The sequence below is a fragment of the Lupinus angustifolius genome, chromosome LG10 (genome assembly GCF_001865875.1).
Source record: "Lupinus angustifolius cultivar Tanjil chromosome LG10, LupAngTanjil_v1.0, whole genome shotgun sequence".
NCBI lineage: Eukaryota > Viridiplantae > Streptophyta > Magnoliopsida > Fabales > Fabaceae > Lupinus > Lupinus angustifolius.
This window is the reverse complement of record NC_032018.1, coordinates 11211384-11221896: the sequence shown is the minus strand read 5'-3', so window position 1 is coordinate 11221896 and position 10513 is coordinate 11211384. Positions and strand designations below refer to the sequence as shown.

At 31.9% G+C, this 10513-nt stretch overlaps 1 protein-coding gene across 1 annotated transcript; it reads left to right on the top strand.

The window, feature by feature from the left end:
* Nucleotides 499–9506, top strand: LOC109357955 (probable vacuolar amino acid transporter YPQ1). The gene is made up of 14 exons (XM_019602012.1): nucleotides 499–578; nucleotides 1238–1480; nucleotides 2611–2653; nucleotides 3670–3696; nucleotides 3818–3907; nucleotides 4789–4976; nucleotides 5843–6011; nucleotides 6097–6219; nucleotides 6546–6665; nucleotides 7043–7063; nucleotides 7169–7227; nucleotides 7353–7443; nucleotides 7800–7885; nucleotides 9290–9506. The coding sequence occupies exons 2-13, from the start codon at nucleotides 1251–1253 to the stop codon at nucleotides 7869–7871; spliced, it is 1233 nt and encodes a 410-aa protein (XP_019457557.1). The 5' UTR covers nucleotides 499–578; nucleotides 1238–1250; the 3' UTR covers nucleotides 7872–7885; nucleotides 9290–9506.

Here is a 10513-nt window from a genome sequence, read left to right as displayed (position 1 = left end):
ATTAAACAAAAAAATTAAATAAGATTATCAGTTTAATATTTATGTACATACACATATATTCACCATTTATTTGTATTATTTATATTTAAAAGTTCACAATATTTAAATATGAATAATATATGATACAACATTATTACAAAAGATTCTTACACTATTGTTAATTATTGTAAAAGGTTTTGTGTAGAAATCACAAATCAAGTATAACTCCTACGGTAAATGATTAATGAATCTACATGTTTCAGATTCAACAAAAAAAAAATAGAAAAAGATACATGCAGATCATTAACTCTCACATAAAAAATAAATCAATGATAAATGACGTGTTGACAATATAACATTGTCAATATATAAATTTTAATCTCTTATAAAAAAAAATGTAAAATGGATTAACTTGATAGATAAGAAATGTAACTTTCAATTACACATATTCAATTGATTACAATAAAATTACACTGGAAAACATTATTTGTCTCTATGGAGATTATACTTGATATATTAAGTAAATGTTTCTTATTAACAGCTTCCATGTAACGTTGCGATACAAAGGGAGCTCGAGATTTTACTTCTTTCCTTTCTGGGTATTCATTTTCCTTTGCATGCAATGCATTATGTATTTCAGTTTCATTCCCAATCACATTTGATGGTATTTTCCTCTCGTCATTATTTTCAATGAATGTGAAGTAGATACTTTATTGACATTGATTGATTCTGGGTTTTCAATTAAATTTGATGATATTGTTATGAACACACTGCTTTTTGTTTGAAGCATTTAATTAACTTGTTATTCAATTTTTTATTTGATTCACCCCTTTTGGCTGCAAACCGTTTTACCACATTTTTGGCTTATAATATGTATAGCCCATAAAAAAGGTTTTAACTTTCTAAAAGATTGAATAAGGTCCGATGTGGCTGCTTTGCGGCCCAATGTGGCCTCATCATTCTGATTTAGTTTCACAGCACAATTGCGGTGGTATGCAGTAGTGGTGGTCACTGTAACCACAATATTGCACGACCACATCACAGGATGCAGTCCACAATTTAAACCACTGCGCCCAATCCACTGATTTATTTCTTATTATATTACTTAATTATTGTTATTGCCATGTGATATATACTATCTTATTGATACCTCTGACTATTCATGTCACATTCTGGATCTCTGATAATTTGGCAGTATTAGAGGAAACTCTGTCACTGATTCTTTTTTCATTTCATTTTTTTGCATTGTATATACCAGTTCCTTTGATGCTATGGAAGTTTTTGAGAGCTCCACCATTTCCATATTGTGTATTAGCAATCTGCATTGCTTGAAATTGGTCAAGAACAATATGGAAAGTGTGAAGGAGACAGCTTCTTTCACATTAGGCATGATCAGTGTCTTTATTTGGGTTGTTGCTGAGATACCTCAAATAATGACAAACTATAGAGCCAAATCTGCTGAGGGTCTTTCTATCACTTTCTTGGTCACATGGATAATTGGGTAAGTTAACTTTTCATTAGTACTTGCTTGTATTTGTCCTATGTGATTTAGTCATAAATAATGTTGTTCTTATTTATATTTTTGTCTCTTCTGTTGTTTTATTTGAATTTACTCTTTAACATTTATTGATATTTAAATCATATCTTCAACCTTTAGTTGAGTATGTGATATGAGATCTCATTACTGGTTTGATTAATGTGATTTCTGCAATTAGCTTATTCATGCAATGCTTAAATTCACTCTAGGAATTTGGTGCTATAAGAACCTGTTTATAATCCTCTTAACAACAACAACGACAACAACCAAGTCTTAATCCTACTAGGTGGGGTCGGCTACATGGATCGGACGATGCCATAATGCTCTATAATAAAAAGTATCATCTTAACAAGTTAAAAGTATCAGGATGAGTTTTTTGTATAATTTTTCATATAATTTCATTTCTGAACCTTTTCCTCTCATATTTAAGGATACACTTAGCTCACCACAAGAAGTAAGAAGTCAAAACGAGCTTGCAGGTTCTAGGTTAGTTGAGTGCATGCCAATATTAATTAGGAGAATCAAGAGGCAGCGTTGAAGAGGAAACATCATTAAAATATGGTGATTGACATGACCTGAACTTAATTTTCTGTATATTAAAGTCTCAACCATTGCGTAGTTTAATATTTTTAAGTAGCAAATGAGGCTACCTAACCTGGAGAGCCTAGATTCACCGTAGTTATTGGATTCTCTCATAAATCCGGCATACTGCGTATCACATTCGCCATATCGCGTCTTGTGTAGCGGGTCCATATCAAGCGAAGGAAATTATAAAAAAGACGGTCAGATGCAAAGGCTCTCACTTAGTGGTATGTAAGGTGACAAATCGCCTATCCAGATGAACTACATACCCTTACTCGTACAATGTATTTGGTAACAATGAGATAGAATCGGATGGGTCCCAAGTCCCAACCTAACTATGGGTGCTACCTGGGTGGGATTGGCATGCATTTTTTCTATCAAAGCAACCTAGCATTGCTCATTCGAGTAATCCTTTTTTCCACGGCCTCTGTATTTGATGTCATTATTTATGCATGAAATTTTTGTTTTATATTTGTCAACTATTTTGATATGATTTATTTTATATACTCCAGAGATCTATTCAACTTCTTTGGATGCTTGCTGGAACCTGCAACTGTAAGTATCTATCACTCATCTTAATGATTTAAGTAGCATGTCTTTTTGGAGCAAACTTTAGAATTTACTATTACTTTATCCCACTATCAACATATTTTATAACTAAAATGCAGGGTTGAGATTGGGCATTAGTCAAATAATCAGTTCATGCTTGAATCACTAAATATTTTATAACTAAAATGTATCTATAAGAAAGATGGGATTTATTAAAAAGTTTCTTGGATAATGTTTTTTACTGTTAACATAGATTCTAATAAATTGCATGAAAAACCATGGAAAGTCCAGCAATTCCTTGATAACCCCCGAAAAATAATAGATAATTTCTGAAAATACTTTAGACATTCAACAATGTAACAGTAATACTTTAAAACTTTGAATGAAGAGTTACTGGAAGGGATCTGCAGAAACTGCTAATCTGCCATGTCAGGGAATGTCTTTGTTACTCGAATGAAGACCCTTTTAAAACCTTTGATCATTACCTCATAACGATGTCGTCTTTGCGTTTGTAGTTATACTACTAAAAGAAGTTTAGCCCCAGTTTAGTACGACTAATATAAGCCGAGCTCAATATTAATACACTAACACCATTTTATTCTCTTAAATTAAATACTTATTATGCACAAGAAGACCATATTCAATATATTCTCTCAGATGCCTTTTGTTTGGAAAATAGTTATGTAATCTACAAGCTATACTCTCAACATGTCAGATTTGATATAACTTTTTATTAAATGTTATTTTAAATACATCTAATGGCATGTATATTATACTATCCACACATTATGTTTTTTTAGTGAAATACTTGTTATGCTTGTGAACTGAGTGTGGTACTCTAAGAGTACATAAGAATTGCTCCCTTTGTGGAAAATATAATGATAATTCATTTACCAATTTTCTGAGTGGTATTTATGTTGAACTTGTTGTATATCACATAACAGCAATAAAAACAGTCAGTCTTTCCCTACTAAGTTAATAAGTGTATGCTAAGTGATTGTTTTTATTTTTTGTTCATGCAGCTTCCGACTCAATTATATATGGCTGTGGTAAGGACTCTAGCTGAAATCTGAGGGGTTCCGATACATTTGCAGGTGTCATGTTATCTGATTTTCGCAGCCTCGGCTCATTGATCTAATAACCTTTTTACCCTGTTGTATTAACGTGTAGCTGTATACCATTATAACGGTTGTACTTGGTGCACAATCCATTTACTATGGACATATATATCCTCAACTAAAATGCAAGAGACAGCTCAAGGTGCAAATCCCTATTCTTTATGTTGCATGCACATAATTTTTGGTGATTATCATTACTTTTTGAAAATTGAAAACATCATATCTACCTTGTCCTTCAGCGGGTGAGATTGAGATTTCTTCAAGAATGTGAATGTATGTTGAAAGCAACTGTCTTAATTAATAATATGAATGATGTCATGTGACCCATCACCCATGTTGGTAAATCCTGTTTCCAGTATTTGGGGTTCATATATCAAATTCCTCTTTAAATAGGAATTCAAAGTGACAACTCTAGTTCAATCTAGAAGAATTTGGAAGGAAATTGGACTCACAGTGCTTAAAACTAGATCTCAAATGTGGGTCAGAATAAAGTCCCGAATGCAGAATAAGCTATATGGGATTAATCTGGTTAATTATGCCTTTGTCTGCCATCTTACACTATACGTACAGATCATTTTTTGAACTTCTTGGTTTTCTTATAAAAAAATCCATACTGGTTCAACCATGTGAGTAGATTATACTCATATGACAGTGGCCTGTGGGCCTTATCCCCAAGCATAAAAAATAACTAGCTATTTTACATAAGGTATCTTATCAGTTATTTGCACACTGCAGATTAAAGGGATTTTAAATCCATGCCATTTAAATCACAAAAGAACTGTATTCTTCTAGTAGTATATAAGAACAACAGTTTGTTAAAAGTATGGTTTGATATACTTGCAGAGTTTTGCAGGCATTTTTTTCCTTCATCTCTTCGGAGTATAAGATCATCCTAGGTTGTACAGCATAGTTACAAAACACCCTAAGTCATAAGTCATAATTACAATTATTTTGCAAAAATTAGTGAGCAATTGTAAACAAGTTGAGATATTGCCTGATATATTATTTTCATTTGTATGGTAGCATTCCAAGCATGAGCAGGTTGAGACTCCAACAAATGTTGCACAAAGCAATAGGGGAGAGGAAAAAGCCAGTGATGGTGAAGAGAGCAATGTATTTGATGATTACAATAAAGGCACTGGTCGGAGTTCTCCTATTCCTTTTCCAGCACATCCTCGAGGAATTTCTACCGGAAGAGAATTATTCTACCAGTAATTTATCTTTCTCACTGAAATCTATGCACTGTTGTGAACTAGCTTTGTTGTCAACCTGAATCCTCTTATGCTTTTGGTAAAAACAATTATATTTGATTCCCTCAATGTAGGGATGTATATAAATGAAAAACTTGAATTAACATCATCATAGAGTTTTAAGTTTAAAATGCTAATATTTTCAATCTTAAAGGGCCGCACTCATACACTAGGGTGGCCAGGATTGGTTCGGGTAGCCAAATGTAAGCATAAGTTGATCTTGTTCATTAAGAGAGAAGATTCAACCAGCCGATGCTATTTATGCCTAATCTGTACTTAAATTGATATTTTGGGTGCCTACCCTTAAGAATTCTGTGGTTCAATATCCTTCAGTTAGGATATTAATATCAAAGAGGAATGCTACTCTACACACAAACTCCTGATATCTCTATTTGTTTGAAGAAAACAATTATCGAGACTTGGGCAGTGACTTAAAATCTGAAGAGTTGACTTGATAAATAAATAAAAACATCTGTTTTGGGGGAACTTGTGCAAAAAGTGTTTGTGAAAATAGCATCTCTAAGGCAAATTGAGCTCCAGGAACTTGTGCAAAAAGAGTTGTTAACTATTATGCGCTCATTATTGATTGAATTCTTAGGGTTTCTCAACCATGTATGGCTTTGTTATCTTTCCTTCCAAAAGTTTTCTTTGACGAAATGTCGAAGATTCACTAAGGGTCTTCCTTATTTTGCGCTTGCTGAGTATACATCATTTCTTTTATGGTAATACAAAGAGAATAATCTTAATACAAAAGCTCTGATGGGCTTTTCTTTCTCAAACATTCTGAATTTCTTATTAGTAAACTCATTTTGTTTTGAGCTCATCAGGTCAGCAAGATATCTATCTAAAAGTCATACTCCAACAGCAGGGTCCCTCTTAGCCCAAAGAGTGATACCTAGTTCTCCAACTTTAGATTCTATACAAGAGAACTTGCTTGGTCCAGCTGCTGCTACCCGATCCGCACCGGCTTTAAAGATAAAAAATACACTTTGCTTGGTAAATGTTATAGTCTACTACTACTCTTGTCTATAAATATGACAGTGTCAGCATCAATATCTAATCACACCTGGTCTTGGTTCAGGTGTCAATATTAACTATTCTCGGTGGTATCAATATGCTTCAATCACTAGACCGAAGAACTGATCCCATGGTCTCAAACCCAAGACAAGAATCTGTGATTTATGTTGGACGAAAGCTATTTCAGGTAATGTGAATCGCAACTTGGTTATCTATGTAGAGGATTGATCACCCCTGTTTGGATATCGACCTGACTGTTTATAATTTATTTAGTGTATCATATAAGAATATGAATAACTTGATCATCAAATAATTGTTTTTAAAAAACTATTACTTCCGTTTTGGTCAATTTGGTGAATGATTGCAGAATCAAAGGTAACTCTCTCCCATGTACTTTCCCCTTCCTGATGAAGTTTACATGGTTATATTTATTTTCAACTTTGAAGTTTGTGAGACGAAAAAAATTTAATTTTTCATTCCCCTATTTGCCACCAATTCTTACCACAATTTCAGGTTGGTGGTGATCAGTTGATAGAAAATGGCGCATCAGGAGGCAGTGGCATTGGAACCTTCCTTGGTTGGATAATGACATTTATATATTTGGGTGGGAGGCTACCCCAAATTTGTTTAAATGTGAGTTATGTTCCAGTAGATAAGATTGGAAACTCTAAAGATAAAAATATGTTGCACGAGATGAGATTTTTTATTGTTTAACTGGTATGTACTATAGTAATCCATCACATCACTTGCATAGCCTAGTTTATGATGGACATGAAAAAGTATCTCATAGAAAATAATAGAGAACTAAGGAAATGTTCTGCATATACTAGATAAATGATAGAAATGATTATTTTTTGGTAATTTCGATGAGAAACTTGTAAGTATATATTTGGAAATTTTGAAATCATATAATAAGCTTCATTTTGTAGTTAATGATACAATTTAAGCTTGATCGATTCATCATTGTAAGCTGATTGATATTTTGACACGAAATTTCATAAATTTTGCAGATCAGAAGGGGTCATGCTGAGGTTAGGGACTCTAACTATCAAAGCTATGATCATTTATCTTTTTATTAGTTTTATCATTGAGATAGAAAAATGGCAGAGTTTAAATCTCTCTGGTATGATATGTAGGGACTCAATCCTTTGATGTTTCTCTTTGCTTTAATTGGGAATGCCACTTATGTAGCAAGGTATGCTGTTGGTTTATATTGTCTTCTCTATTTTAAGTTTTAGTGCTCTTTGGCATACTCAAAATACGGCAAGGATGTGCAATTATTGCATATAAGCTAAGAACATGTACTTTGTCTTTTTGTAGCATACTTATGATCAGCTTGGATTGGTCAAAACTCAAACCAAATCTACCATGGCTGGTAGATTCAGGAGGATGTGTCCTTCTTGATTTTTTTGTATCCTTTTTTATATATTTATATTCTAACAAACTATTCTTAATAAAGAGAATTGGATTCTACATAGGATGTAGCATAAATCATATGTAGGAGCAACAAAGTTAAACTGAAGAGTTTAGCCCTCTTAGGAACATATATTTCCTCCTTTTTTATTTGATTTTATAGGAATTCTTCCCTTTTCCTTTGAATTAATAATGACTCTGGTTATAGATACAGTTGAAGCAATTTAAGTACACAATTAAGAACTGTTTTTAACCGATTAACTGAAAAGAAGAAAAAAACACGAGATTCCTATTGAGTCAGGTACAAAAAGGCAGCGCGAAGAAGAAATATGTCTACCTTAATATTTGTTCTAGATTTTAATGCAATTTATTTATTTCCGCTGCCGGCCTCCCCAGAGTAATTGTCAACATCAGATTGTTGCTTAACGAAGAAGAAACAGGTATTTTCAGGTCTCTCTCTGTATGTACTGGTGTGCATATGCGATTTTGTATGTACTTTTGCAGGCTAGTACTTGGGTTTCTAATATCTCTTTAATCATCACAATTTATTGATGGTGGTATAGAGGCTGCATTGACTAATACACTAAAAATGTTCCAAATAAACTAGAGAAGTGCAGGTGCAATTAGTTTTAAAAATTTAAGGCGTCGATGTATTAACATAACTAGAAAGCATGAAGAAAAGGTTCCTGTTTCAATAGGTAACGGTTGATTGAGTTGTGTTTTATAACACTGATCATGGTACACAACGTTTTGCATTTTGCTCAAACTAGTTTTGATGCTTACCTGCATGCATGATGGGGATATACAGAGCATTTCCTGATTTATGACTTCATCCTTGATTATTTTTATTTTAATTGAAATGTTATATTCTTCTTCATGATTAAAGTTCCAGAAGAATATAACATTGTTCTAGTTGTTAATTACTCTTCTTCATGCTTAACATTGATCTGGTGAAGCTTGGAATCTTGGATCACTGATCAATCTGCATGTTTAAAATGTTTATGTATTTATATTGAATAAATTTACAAGAAAATAAACTAAAAATACTTGAGTGGAAATGTAGTTTCAGAATAAATAGTATGCTCCCAAGACCCCAGAACTTTACACAACAAACTTGTATTAAGCTGTCTGTTCATGGAATTGGGATTATGTTAATGCAAAACTGAGAAACTGCATTCATTTGCTGAGCTTGATGGCATTAATTCAATAGTAATGTTATATCCTCCTAGAAACTAAGCCTAAAACATTTTAATTCATGATAAATATCCTAACTTCACTACTCATATGAAGTCGACACGTGTTAGTTCAAGTAACACATGTCACTGTTTTTATGGGTATGAGGATTTTGAGGCCGATCTATTAGGAGGATATAATATTTTTCTGAATTCAATAGAATACCTATTGTTTCTGTAGCTTTACTCTAAAATCTAAATTCTGTTGTGGATGAATGTATGATTGTGCATGTAGAAAATTATTGTTTGCATTTCATGTTTGACATTAAGTGTCTGTTAACACCCATTTTCCCATTATTTGCATTTTTCTCGTCACACCTACAAAAGTGGGGTAGCAACAACATCACTTATGCATTGCCATGATAATAAATTGCGTCATTTTGCCAGATAACACATGTATTAGTTAAACCTAAATAAATGTCTGTGCACACGGAACAGACACATTTATACACTTGTTACAGTCCATTTGTGCCAATTATGAAAATCAAATTGTGCTTCATGATTAGATCTTCCATGATTAATTATAATTGAAGTTAACCTTAATTGTTGATGAGTTTCTCCAGCTTCAGTTAGAGTTAGTTTACTTTATAAAGCTGACCTAGTTATTTATAGCAGTGTTGCAATCTCCACAAAATGGACTCAGACATGTGACTATGATGTTGAAATAGTGAATGGTGAAAGCTGATAAATTGATTCAATCATAGGCCTGATGAACAAAAAGGAAAATGAAGTGTTTCTATTTATTTTCTAGGACCAGTAATTTTACTTGTCATATATGAGAATTCATAATATTTATGCAGCGTAAAGATTTATATACAATCACTACATCATTTACGGTTCATTTGAATTATTTTTTAAAGAGTTAATGATGATTGAATATGAATACCGGATGATGTAATAATAGTGTATGAACTCATGTATTTTCAATGCATATATCTTTTTTATCTAACCCGTCATGAGCATGTCACAAGCAAGGGTTATTGTTTTAGTTTTTTTCCTCATTTTTGTTCCATATAATATTATGGATATTTAGTTTTGAACTACTTTGTAAAAATAAGTTATGATCCGTTTATAACACATTTTAGTTGTACGTGAATGTAGATAGAGTTTTGAACTATTTTCTGAAAGTATCATATTATGTATTTATAACACATTAACATGTAAATGCAAATGTGGGTAGATAAAAGAGTAATGATTTATTATAATTTGTTAGAATTGGTATATTGTTGTCTTTGTTATTCAAGAAAAAAGAACACAAAACACAAAAATGCATTGTTTAATAAAATAAAAACGAAATGAATGACAAGAATTTTGCACTTCAAAACCTCCATATCAATAATTTCTTCACTTTTCCTCTTTGTTGAAGTAGCCTAAGCATTTATGTTATATTTCTTTCTCATTTTTTATTAGATATCATTTCTTGTAATAGATGGATATCAACACATTTTTTTAATAAAAAGTTCAAAAAAATAATTTAGTAAATTAACTAAAATTAATTAATTTTTACATCTGTAGTTATTGTATAATGTATTTATAATATTTACCATGTAAATTTGTATGTTATGGCTTTAAATGTTTTAATTTCATTTTTTTTATTTTTAAAATTTAACTTAAGCTTATGTTCTTAAAGATTTAATGTGATTTGTTTATTCTTTAAAAAAATCAATCTTTTAGATTTTTAAAACAATTAATCAAGGATTTTTAATTTAAGTAATAACATAAATTTATGTTTATTCTTTCCTTTTAGATGTTATCTTTGCCAATTAGTTAGTGTAGTGATTAAAACATTTTTGGATCTCTAGATATTGTACAACACCATAAGGTAATGTTTCATTC

What these genes read in the sequence shown, in the direction of transcription:
- LOC109357955 (XM_019602012.1), top strand. Translation starts at nt 1,251, where the DNA reads ATGGAAGTTTTTGAGAGCTCCACCATTTCCATATTGTGTATTAGCAAT. An exon ending in TACCCCAAATTTGTTTAAAT is followed by an intron (nt 6,666 to 7,042) that starts GTGAGTTATGTT and finishes TAAATTTTGCAG; the next exon opens with ATCAGAAGGGGTCATGCTGA. An exon ending in AATGCCACTTATGTAGCAAG is followed by an intron (nt 7,228 to 7,352) that starts GTATGCTGTTGG and finishes GTCTTTTTGTAG; the next exon opens with CATACTTATGATCAGCTTGG.